Source organism: Stomoxys calcitrans, chromosome 1 (assembly GCF_963082655.1).
Source record: "Stomoxys calcitrans chromosome 1, idStoCalc2.1, whole genome shotgun sequence".
In the NCBI taxonomy this organism is placed as follows: Eukaryota; Metazoa; Arthropoda; class Insecta; order Diptera; family Muscidae; genus Stomoxys; species Stomoxys calcitrans.
Window position 1 is genome coordinate 225,561,422 of NC_081552.1, and position 13,452 is coordinate 225,574,873.

Genomic DNA, 13,452 nt, shown 5'->3' on the forward strand with positions numbered 1-13,452 from the left:
GTCGGGAGGCTTAAAATAACCCACTGTTTCAAGTTCCAGCGAAATTAGGCAATAAATAAAGCTTTTATGGGCTCCAGACCCTTTATTGGCAGATAGGTCTATGTGGCAGCTATATCTAAATGTTGTCTGATCTGTACCATACTTGAGTCGGTTATTGGGAGGCTTAAAACTGCGCACTATTTCAAATTTCAGCGAAATCTGATACAAAATAAAGCTTTTATGGCCTTCAGACCCTTTTTGGGGAGATCGATCTTTATGGCACCTCTATTTAAATATAGTCCGATCTGAACCAAATTTGGGTCAGTTGACGGGAAGCCTTAAAATAACCCACTTTTGCAAAATCGGATGAAGAATAAAGCTTTTATGGTCTTCAGACCCTTTATCGGTAGATCGGTCTTTTTGACAGCTATATCTAAATATAGTCCGATCTGGACCAAATTTGGGTCAGTTGACGGGAAGCCTTAAAATAACCCACTTTTGCAATATCGAATGAAGAATAAAGCTTTTATGGTCTTCAGACCCTTTATCGGTAGGTTGGTCTATTTGACAGCTATATCTAAATATAGTCCGATCTGTACCATATTTGACTCGGATATTGGGAGGCTTAAAACTGCGCACTATTTTCACTATTTCAGCGAAATCTAATACAAAATAAAGCTTTTATGGTCTTCAGTCCCTTTATCAGGAGATCGGTCTATATGGCACCTATATCTAAATATAGACTAATCTGAACCATCCATATTTGGGTCCTATGTTGGGAGGCATAAAATAATTACTCACCGTTTCAAATTTCAGCCAAATCGGTTGAAAAATGAGGCTTTTATGGGCTTCAGACCCTTTATGGGGAGATCGGTCTATATAGCAGCTATATCCAAATATGATCCCATTTGGCCCGTTCAAGAACTCAACCAGCGTGCAACAAAAAGACGTATCTGTGTCAAATTTCAGTTCAATATCTTAATTTTTGAAGACTCTAGAGTGATTACAACAGACGGACGGACGGACAGACACACGGACATCGTTAAATCGGTTGAAAAATGAGGCGTTTATGGGCTTCAGACCCTTTATAGGGAGATCGGTCTATATAGCAGCTATATCCAAATATGGTCCAATTTTGCCGGTTCAAGAACTTAACCAGCGTGCATCAAAAAGACGTATCTGTGCTAAATTTCAGCACAATATCTCAATTTTTGAAGACTCTAGAGTGATTACAACAGACGGACGGACGGACATCGTTAAATCGTCTTAGAATTTGACGACAATCCGAAATATGTAGACTTTGTAGGGTCGGGAGTTGATATTTCGATGTGTTGCCAAAGGAATGACCAAATGAATATGCCCCCTATCCTAGAGTGGTGGATATAAAAACCACCATATGTTAAATTTCGTGTCGAAGATATTTCGATTTGGTATCACTGTGCGGCAGTATGAAGTTTGGCCCCAGAAAAATGGCCTCCCCCTCCCTAAATCCAAAATGAAAATATGCCCCAAAAAAGGTATTTTTTGGGATCCTTTTTCGTCTTTTTTACCTACCTGGTTTTTTGAGCGCCCCGGTAGCCAAGCTGGATTACCGGAGCAGAAGTCGTGGGTTCGAATTCCGCCGAAAGCCTTGGTCTGTCGCTACTGTGGCATCACAATGGACCTAAGTGAGTCTGTGAAGGACTGCCACTCTTACCTAAGCTACCTAAACATCTGCAAGAGAGCCGGCGGCATGAAGTTTCGCCCCGAGGATATCACATCTCAAATCTGAAATGAAAATGCTTCCTCCCCTTTGTCTACCAAGTGTTGTTTCAAACGAACCACAAAAATAATATTGGCTTGCCCAAAAAGTAATTGCGGATTTTTTAAAAGAAAGTAAATGCATTTTTAATAAAACTTAGAATGAACTTTAATCAAATATACTTTTTTTTTACACATTTTTTTTCTAAAGCAAGCTAAAAGTAACAGCTGATAACTGACAGAAGAAAGAATGCAATTACAGAGTCACAAGCCGTTGAAAAAATTTCTCAACGCCGACTATATGAAAAATCCGCAATTACTTTTTGGGCAACTACACATACACACAAAACAGGTTAATAATGCATGCATGTACAATATGTAACATACATAAATATATTTGTATTATAATAAAATATTGCATACATATATAAGAGAGTCTATCACTTGCATCGATACTACTTGTACTTATTAGGTAATACAAAAAAAAAATGATGTAAACGATTCACAATGCGGGAATAGAACATTTCCGCTTACAATACCTTTCCGTGTCATCCATCTGGCCATATTGAAAAAAAATATGCAGAGACGCCAACATCGGTATTGCATTGCATCCAAACACGGCATGACACAGAAGCACCAGAACATATATATGCCACCGGACGTAGTCATGTTTTTCTTCAACTATATTCATAATTTATAAAATTAAACAAATGCCTTGGGGCATAGAGGAGTATAAAAAAAGCATACAAATTTGAAGAGTGTAAAAATAATTAATCTACGTTTCTATGCAATAGTATTAAAACTAGAAATGGAAAGACCAACTCTTCTAGTCCAACCAATAGCCCGGGTTAAAGTAGAGGGCTTTGTTGAAGCTCTTATTAACAAAATTGGCAGTCTGCAGTTGTCCCTCCTCAGTGCGCAGTTTGGATGTCTCGGATTGAATAATTTTTAGAATATCATCGAACGATGTGTCATGGGCATTTTTTGCCATATTCTTCACAAAACATTGTATGTACCAGGAGCCTTTTTGTGGATCCCGATGTGCCTTGAAACCCTCTGAGGTGGCATAGCACACAATCAAATCTGACAGCTGGGGTATGTTATTGATTTTGTGATTGTAAAAACTGGTGCTATCGACCTGAATTCTCTCATTGACCACACCACGTTCGGACATGTCGCCTCGACAAAATGGAAATAGAAATATTTTCGGCTTATCGACTAAATTTTTACAGACATGATGATGGAAGCACGCTTCTATTTCGCGCACTTTGACCACAGAGCCATCGCTAAATGTGATGCGCTGTTCGTTCTCGTCCATGTTGCCGTGCGTCATTAAGGCCATTACAAAGCATTCAGCATTTTTCGTGTACTCCGATGACAGCAGTTCTCGCAGTATATTGAAGAAGACATCGTGCGATAGATTTGTGTATGAGAACAACTTGAAGCCTAATTCTTTGAAAAGATGCAACAGGGAATGTGTGTCTATCTCAGCACCATCGCGGCGATCTTCTCTCAAGAAATCAATCATGTTCACCATGAAGAAGACACCACGATGATTTTTCGTTTGCATAGGATATGTGTCTATGCTTGCATGTTTCAAAATTGTCTTGGATTTTGTAACATCAAAGTATTCTTTGGGTCTTATTTCGCCAGAGTATTCCTTCAAAGTTGTTTCACTGTTCAATGATTTTGCGCTGCTTCTTCTGCGATCCCTCTGAAAATTAGAAATGACACATACAAAAATTAGTTGAAAACAAATGAACAAGCAAGCATTAAGTTCGGCCGGGCCGAACTTTGGATAGCCACCACCTCCTTACGTCAAAATCCGGTGCGGTGAAAATTGGAAAACTTATGCTCCCAAATGCGGCACGAACGAATTTGTAGAACAAAATATTGGTCTCTTTGGCAGCTATATACAAAAATAAATCGATCTGAACCCTATAGGAGATGGATGTCGAAAAGCCTAACATAAGTCACTGCGTCAAATTTCAAGGAAATCGGATAATAGATGCGTTTTTTAAGATTTAAAATCGAGATATCGCTCTATATGGCAGCTATATCAAAGTCTGGACCAATCTGGACGAGTAAAAACAAGGATAAAAATCATCCTATTTTATTATAACTCCACACTACTATTGGGTTGCCCAAAAAGTAATTGCGGCTGGCCTTGATCATATTTTATTCCGAGTACTCATATACAGGTAACATTTTCAGACAATTAATCTGCTTATTATGGGATGAAGACCCTAAATTGGAAGATCGCTCTATATGACAGCTATATCTATACAGTCTGATCTGACTCATATTTGGTTCCGATGTAGGGGGGGCTTAACATAACTCACTGTTTCAAATTTCAGCGAAATCGGATAAAAAATAAAGCTTTTATGGGCTTCAGACCCTTTATCAGGAGATCGGTCTATATGGCAGCTATATCTAAATATAGTCCGTTCTAAACCATATTTGGGTCGTATGTCGGGAGGCCTAAAACTACTCACTGTTTCAAATTTCAGACCCTTCATCGGGAGATCGGTCTATATGGCAGCTATATCTAAATATAGTCCTATCTGAACCATATTTGGGTCGTATGTCGGGAGGCCTAAAACTACTCACTGTTTCAAATTTCAGCGAAATCGGTTGAAAACTAAAGCTTTTATGGGCTTCAGACCCTTTGTCAGGAGATCGAACTATATGGCAGCTATATCTAAATATAGTCCGATCCAAACCATATTTGGGTCCTATGTTAGGAGGTCTAAAACTACTCACTGTTTCAAATTTCAGCGAAATCGGTTGGAAACTAAAGCTTTTATGGGCTTCGGACCCTTTATAGGGAGATCGGTCCATATGACAGCTATATCTAAATATGGTCCGATCTCAACCATATTAAAGTCGACTATCAGGAGGCTCACAGAAACTCACTGTTTCAAACTTTAGCGAAATCGGGTAATAAATAAAGCTTTTATGGGCTTCAGACCCTTTGTCAGGAGATCGGTCTATATGGAAGCTATATATAAATATAGTCCGATCTAAACCATATTTAGGGCCTATGTTAGGAGGCCTAAAACTACTCACTGTTTCAAATTTTAGCGAAATCGGGTAATAAATAAAGCTTTTATGGGCTTCAGACCCTTTATCGGGAGATCGGTCTAAATGACAGATATATCTAATTATAGTCCGATCTGAACCATATTTGAATTCTATGATGGGAGGCATAAAGCTACTCACCGTTTCGAATTTCAGCGAAATCGGGTAATAAATAAAGCTTTTAAGGGCTTCAGACCCTTTATCGGGAGATCGGTCTATATGGCAGCTATATCTAAATATAGGCCGATCTAAACCATATTTGAATATTGTGATGGGAGGCTCAAAGAAACTCACCATTTCAAATTTCAGCTAAATCGGGTAATAAATAAAGCTTTTATGGGCTTCAGACCCTTTATCGGGCGATCGGTCTATATGACAGCTATATCTAAATATAGTCCGATCTGAACCATATTAAGGTCGGACATTGTGAGGCTCAAAACAACTCACCGTTTCAAATTTCAACGAAAATGAGTAATAAATAAAGTTTTTATGGGCTTTAGATCCCTTATCGGCAGATCGGTCTATATGGCTGCTATATCTAAATATAGTCCGATCTGAACCATATTAAGGTCAGATATTAGGAGGCCTAAAGCTACTCACTTTTTCAAATTTCAGCGAAATCGGGTTATAAATAAAGCTTTTATGGTCTTCAGCCCCTTATCGGGAGATCGGTCTATATGGTAGCTATAGCTAAATATAGTCCGTCTGAACCATATTTGTCGGGAAGCCTTAAACTACTCACTGCTTCAAATTTCAGCAAAATTGAAAAAGAAAGAAAGTTTTTATGGGCTTCAGACCCTTTATAGGGAGATCGGTCTATATAGCAGCTATATCTAAATATGATCCGATTTGGCCCGTTCAAGAACTCAACCAGCGTGCATCAAAAAGATGTATCTGTGCCAAATTTCAGCACAACGTCTCAATTTTTGAAGGCTGTAGAGTGGTTACTACAGACGGACGGACATACGGACATCGATATATCGTCTCAGATCTTTACGACGATCCGAAACATTTATACTTTGTAGGGGCGGCAATTGATATTTCGATGTGTTGCAAACGGAATGACTAAACCCCTTTCCTATGGTGGTGGGTATAAAAATCGTACCTATCTATATATGTATATAACAAGTAAACGCGTGCTAAGTTCGGCCGGGCCGGATGTTATATACTCTCAATCATGGATCGTATTTGTCAAGTTATTTGCCTGGTATCTCTTTTTGAAAAAAAAACGGAATTGATAAGCTTTTGGAGTCATATCAAGTTATGGATCGATTCGTATCATACTTCAATTGGATGTCATTGTGCAAAATTTCAATCAAATCGGATAAAAATTGCGCCCAATAGGGGCTCAACCGAAATCCCATGGCGGCTGGTTGTACGTACCGAACTGACCAGATGGATGCCTTCATCCGGTTGTACACAACATAAAACGATTTCGATCACACTTGGCATATTTGTTGGAAATCAAAATAAAACACTTCATGCAAAATGTCAGCCAAATCAAGTAATAATTGCGCCCTCTAGCGGCTCAAGAAGTCAAGATCCGAAATCAGGTTTTATGGCAGCTATATCAGCTTATGAAGATATTTAGACCACTTTGGCACGCGTATTTTAGTTCATAGAAGAAGTCGATGTATAAAATTTCAGGCAAATCGTATAAAAATTACACCCTCTAGAGGTTCAAGAAGTATTAGCGGCAGATCGATTTTTATGATTTATACTTGGAAAATAAAACAAAACACTTCTGGCAAAATTTCAACCAAATCGGATAATAATTACGCCCTCTGTCGGCTCAAGAAGTCAGAATCCGAAATGGGTTTATATGGCAGCTATATCTAAATCTGGACCGATCTGTGCCATATTGCAGAAGTATGTCGAGGGGCTTAATTTAACTCAATGTCCCAAATTTCGGCGACATCGGGCAATAAATTCACCTTTTTATGGGCCTAAAACCTTAAATCGAGAGATTGGTCCATATGGCAGCTATATATAAATCTGGACCGATCAGTGCCTTATTGAAGAAAGATGTCGAAGGGCCTTTCACAATTCACTGTCCTAAATTTCAGCAAAATCGGATAATAAATGTGGCTTTTATGAGCCCACAACCTTAAATCGAGAGATCGCTCCATATGACAGCTATATCCAAATCTGGACCGATCTGTGCTATATTGCAGAAGTATGTCGAGGGGCTTAACTTAACTGACTGTCCCAAATTTCGGCGACATCGGACAATAAATGAGCCAATTATGGGCCTAAAACCTTAAATCGAGAGATCGCTCCATATGACAGCTATATTCAAATCTGGACCGATCTATGTCGAAGTATGTCGAGGGGCTTAACTTAACTGACTGTCCCAAATTTCGGCAACATCGGACAATAAATTCACCTTTTATGGGCATAAAACCTTAAATCGAGAGATCGGTCTATGTGACAGCTATATCCAAATCTGGACCGATCTGTGCCATATTGCAGAGAGATGGCGAAGAGCCTAACACAGCTCACTGTCCCAAAGTTCGGCGAATTTGGGACCTACGAAATATATATATATATATACACCAATCACGACAATAGGGGACTCAAATAAAAGCTATTAAAGATAAGAAAACGAATCTGATTGTCGGACCTAGTCGGACCCCAAAACACCCCTAAATCTGACATATTTACCGACCATGGCAATATGGGACTCAAATGAAAGGTATTTGCGAGTAGAATACGAATCCGATATCCAAATGTGGGACCAAGTTCCTGGGGGTCCACCCCTTCCCCAAAACACCCCGCAAACAGGACTTATTTACTGACCATGGCAATATGGGATTTAAATGAATGGTATTTGCGAGTAGAATACGAATCTGATATACAAATGTTGGACCAAGTGTTTGGGAAGCAGCCCCTCCCCAAAAACATCCCCCAAAGAGGACAAATTTACGGCCATAGCAATATGGGGCTCAAATGAAAGGTCTTTGGAAGTAAAGCAAGAATCTGAAGTGTCTGTGGGGCCATCGCATCCCCATAACATCACCCACAAAGGAAGTATTTGCTGACCCTTGCAATTTGAGGCTCAAATACGAGGTTTTTTTCAGAGTAGAACACGAATCTGATTTATTTTTTCAAAGCCAAGTCACAGAGGCCGCCCCATTTCCCAAAACACCCTCCAAACCGAGCATGTTTGCGCACTATGGAAAAATGGGGCTCAAATGAAAGGTATTTGGGAGTAGGCCTTGAATCTGATATCCCCAAATAGGACGTATTTTCTTACCATGACAATTTGGAGTGGAGCTCGCTATTGATAGTTTTTAGATCCCATAACCCAAAACGGACATATTTGCTGGCTTTTTCAATAAGGGGAGGTATTAGCTCACCATGACAATTGGGATCTTAAAGAGAGTAGAGCTTGCTATTGATAGTTTTTAGGGTCCATACCTCTTAAATTTGATATCCAACTTTTGGACCAATGGCAATGTGGGGTTCAAATAAATGATATTTGAGAGTATTTCACGTTGCTGATAATTTTTAGGGCTAAGAGCTTCTGGGTGTCAAATGACAGGTATTGGGGAGTAGAGCCCAAAATTTATACCCAATTTTGGGGACCAATTTTCTTTTCCATATGGAGCTCAAATATAGGAATTTGGAAGTAGAATACGAATCTGATATCCAAAAGTGTGACCATGTATTTGGGGCACCGCCCCTTCCTCAAAGAGTACAAATTTATCGACCATGGTAATATGTGGCTTAAATACAAGGCATTTGAGATTGGAAAACTAATTTCATAAGCAATTGTTGGGGATGCTTCATGCCACAAACTCCCCCTAAACCAATGGCAATATGAGGTTTATATAAATGGTATTTGAGAGTAGGGCCCAATGCTGATATATTTTTCAGGGTTAAGTGGCTGGGGAACCACCCCATCTCTTGAAACACCCCTAAATTTGGTCGGTAAATTTATTTATTTTCTTTATTGCAATATATAGGGCTCAAATGAATGGTATTTGGGAGTAGAGCACGAAATCGATACCCACTTTCGGGACCACGTTTTTGGGTTTCACACTACACCCTTAACCAACCAACCACCACCCCCAAAATCCCCATGAGAATATCGGGGCTCAAATAAAGACTTTTAAGAAAGGCCCTGTTGTTGTTGTAGTAGTAGCAGTGTGTGGTACACTGAGGCGGCGGCCCTTGCCGATGAAGGAATTCATCGGGTCAATCCGGTACATACAACCGGCTGTCATGGGATTGATTAAGAATGCCAGGGAGGGATTAGGAATGGCCCTAAATTAATCCGAGCGAATTCATAGACCAATTAAGATTGACTAACAAGCGATATACCATTTTCGTAGCATGGTCGATTTTCGTCGCTAAAAAGCAAACATAATTCCAGCCCTTGGGCGGATATACGCCTTTTCGTCAGCCCTCTCTGAATGCGATCTCCTTATTTGGACGCTGAAGTGCCTCCCTAAGTGCTAAATGTTAGTGGGGCATAATCATCATCATCATCACCTTAAATGATTGGCATTTGAATGGTAGTTTTAAGGAGATGTGATGTTTTCCTGCTACATGACCTTAAATGTCAACACGATTTTCAAAATTACCTGTTCATAGGGGCTATCGCGGTTATCCTCGTCTTTACTAAAACTACTGCACCTAGTTTCATTGCTAATATTATTATTTAGATTGCCATTGTCGTTGGGATTGCTTTTCACTGCAGATGGCTGTGCCATTGGTATTGGCATCTTATTGCTGTGTATCGATATGTATGGATCATCTCCCACCAGTATGCCCAAGGCACTGTCGTACTTTAGGTCAGAAAAAATTTGACGTAACTTGGCAAAAGCATCTGGCCCACGTTTTGTTATTTTCTTAAAGAGTCTATTGTGGCGTTCATGCTTGATTTCATTTTCGGTCATTGGCTTTATGGTGTCGGAAAATTCAATGCGATTTACATTCTCTAACATTACCGGACTCAACAGCCCAGTGACCATACATGCATGGGACAATTCCTCGAATTTAGTGTGATTGATCAGACGTTCAATGTTGTCAATTATAAGTTTGCGATGTTTGTCATCCATTGTCAGTTAGTTATTATGGTTAGACGCCGGTGGTGCTTATATGGGTGTGCGTGCGTGCGTGCGTACGTGTGTTTTTGGTAATGTGTGTGACGTAGTTGTTTTCGCTGGATATGCCAAAATCCAAATGCAGTCTATATGAGGTGCTTGCTTTATTCTATCTATTGTTTGTTGCTGCTGCTGCTGCTGCTGATGTTGCCTTTTGCTGTGCAGTGGTAATGAATTTGTTGTGGCAGACAACCGTGTGAATGATGGGAAAATAGAATATATGTTTAGGAAGTAATTAAGATTCTGCTACTTTCATATATGGCATTCATTCGAATCGCTCACGAAAATGAATCAACGTTTTTTTGTCTACGCGTTCAATGTATGCTTGCTGCTTTCCTTTCACAAAAAAGTTTCTTTGTCTCGATGCTGGAGGATTTTTGAAATCCTTATTTTTTCAAAAGCAAATTATATATCACAAATTTCACGACGAATCCTTGTTCACAAATTTTATCTAGTATACAACTAATTTTACAAAACAGTCAATCAATTGTGTAAATTATAAAATAAAAAATAAAACAGTTCGCTTAAAATCGTTTCAATTTTGCAACTTATTCTATTAAAATTATAAAATTTCTCTTGAAACAAAAGGCAACTGGAAACAAAATAAAACTGAATGAATGAATCAACTGATGTTGTGAAATACTCCAGGCAGAGTAAATGCATATTGTGACGCCGTTCCAATCTGTTGTGATGGGGCGACGCTTCTGTTCTATGCATAACATCGCATGGAGTATAGGGACATTCACACGGAGAGACAAATCGTTGAAGTGTGACACTTAAGCTGAATATTCTGTTGAGCTTTTGAAACGGAATGCAGTTTCACAGCATATGGAAAAAAACGTTGGCGGAAAAGTAGTACTCTGCTTATAGTCATGGTGGGGCCACCGTGGCGCAGAGGTTAGCATGTCCGCCTATGACGCTGAACGCCTGGGTTCAAATCCTGGCGAGACCATCAGAAAAAATTTTCAGCAGTGGTTTTCCCCTCCTAATGCTGGCAACATTTTTGCGAGGTACTATGCCATGTAAAACTTCTCTCCAAAGAGGTGTTGCACTGCGGCATGCCGTTCGGATTTGGCTATAAAAAGGAGGCCCCTTATCATTGAGCTTAAACTTGAATCGGTCTGCACTCATTGATATGTGAGAAGTTTGCGTCTCATGTCATGGTACAATCAAGAGGTAGGGTCATTAACACAACAACAAAACTCAACCATCAACTTCATAACCTCTGAGCGCCAGACGTTTATCAATCAGAAAAAGGCCAATTGGACTAGCTTCAGAGAGTATACCAATCGCCGCTTCAATGAATTGCCACCCCCCTCGGATGTGCCAGTGGCCGAGAGGAAATTCCGAGACATCATTAACGCAGCAACCGCTCGCTTTATACCAGCCGGTCGAATACCCCAAGTGCGGCCCAATTTCCCGGCGCAGGCAGTGGTACTCGCGACGAGCGTGATGGGATTCGTTGTATGGACCCCACTAACCCCAGAATCAGCCAGTTGAATCTGGAAACAAACAGGGTAGTCAACGAACATAAGCGGAATTTGTGGCTGAGACACTTGGAGCTATGCAACTTAGGCACCGGTTTAGGTAAGCTGTGGTCTACCGTTAAGTCACTCTCGAACCCCGGTAGACGGGATGACAGGACCTCAATCACTTTTGGCGAAATAACCACTGACTGATCCTAAGAGATGCGCCAGGTTGTTCAACCGTCAATTTATTGTGGATCGCGAGAGTGACTGGGCAAGGAGGAGAGCCATTCGCTGTATTCGTGGTCTCCGAGCCGGTGAACAGCCAACACAATTTACCCTGGGCGAAGTTACAAATGTCATCCGTGGCGCCAAATCATCTAAGTCGTTGGGCCCTGACGGAATCTCTACATTGAAAAATCTGGATTCACCTAGAGTTGAGTACCTTACTACTGTCCTCAACCTGTCTTTGAACACTCTTATAGTTTCCGATGTCTGGAAAATGGGCAGAGTGATGTCGCTACTGAAGCATGGGAAGGACCCGAGTTTGGAGGAGTCGTACAGACCGATCTCCCTTCTATCATCAGTGGCAAAGATGCTTAAGGCATTACTCCTGCCGAGCCTCGTAGGAGAATTTAAATTCGCCGAGCATCAACATGGATTTCGAAGACTGCATAGCACAACAACAGCTTTGCATGCCATCACCGCACACATTTGCCTTGGCTTCATCAGCCCAGGCCATGTGATAGGACGGTCCTCGTGGCACTGGACCTATCCAAGGCATTCGACACGGTCAGCCATGTCAAATTATTTGAGGACCAACACGTCCCTCCAGCCAGGCCTGAAACTCTGGGTCGCGATTTATCTGTGTGGTCGCCAGTAATTCGTGGAATTTAGGGATAAGAAGTCGAAGCACCGTAAAGTGAAACAGGGAGTTCCCCAAGGTGGGGTGATATCTCCAGCATGGTTTAACCTCTACTTATCCTCCTTATTCCCCAAGGTGGGGTGATATCTCCAGCATGGTTTAGCCTCTACTTATCCTCCATTCCATCCCCTCCAGACGACATAGAGATCGTATAATATGCGGACGATTATACGATCATGGCAACAGGCCCCCACCCATTGTTGACATCTGGTATAGGTTGAACGTCCACCTCAACGAACTTGCCTCATATTTCGCTGAGAAAAAACTGAAGATATCTGCCACCAAATCTTCAGCCGCATTGTTCACTACAAATACGCGTGAGGTGAATACTGAGCTGACTGTGATGGTCGATAGAGAAATGATTCCGACCATCAAGTGTCCCAAAATACTTGGCGTCACATTTGATAGCTCTTACATATTCTCCCCAAATGCCACAGCAATTTGTGATAAAGTCAAGAGTAGAAACAAGGTCCTCAAGTCGCTTGCCGGGAGCACTTGGGGTGCAGACAAAGAAACATTTGGCCGGTCTGTGGTAAGTTATGCAGCGCCAGTGTGGTCTCGTCAATATTGTGACACGTAGTGGAATAATATTCAGATCTTGCAGAATGCCGCCCTCCGAACTGCGACGGGCTGTCTCCTCACTTCTCATGTACACCACCTCCATCAGGAGACAAAGATCCTACCAGTGCGAAGACATAACTACATGCTGTCTAAGCAATAGCTTTTGGGCTGTTATCGCAGAGACCTTCCAAATCATCATCTTGTGGATAGATATCCACCGCCCAGAAGCCTTAAGGTAGATCTACATGATCTAGAGCGTGAGGTTCAGTGCTAGAATAGACAACCTCTAAAACAAACGGCATATCAAGCAGGTCTAGACAACATACATGCAGAAACTGTAGCAGATGCGGTAAATGGCTACCGGGTGAAGGTAGCCCTTGGAGAACGACCGCCACCCATTGCACCTGAAGAAATTGACCTCAACCGGCAAAGCAGAGTAGTTCTACCTCAATTACGTTCCGGCGGTGCAGCCGCCTCAACTCCTACAAAGCAAGGATTGATGCCATCGTGCAAGATATATGTCCCGATTGTAACCAGGGACCGCACGATACACGTCACCTGTTTAACTACCCGGCCAGACCCACTCGAC

The 13,452-nt window shown here is 41.2% G+C and overlaps 1 protein-coding gene across 1 annotated transcript; it reads right to left on the reverse strand.

The window, feature by feature from the left end:
- Window positions 1-2,072: 2,072 nt before the first annotated feature.
- LOC106091841 (caspase Dronc) lies at window positions 2,073-10,025 on the reverse strand. The gene is made up of 2 exons (XM_013258522.2): window positions 9,390-10,025; window positions 2,073-3,433 (listed from the first exon to the last, which is right to left on the reverse strand). The coding sequence occupies exons 1-2, from the start codon at window positions 9,864-9,866 to the stop codon at window positions 2,546-2,548; spliced, it is 1,365 nt and encodes a 454-aa protein (XP_013113976.1). The 5' UTR covers window positions 9,867-10,025; the 3' UTR covers window positions 2,073-2,545.
- Window positions 10,026-13,452: the final 3,427 nt, after the last annotated feature.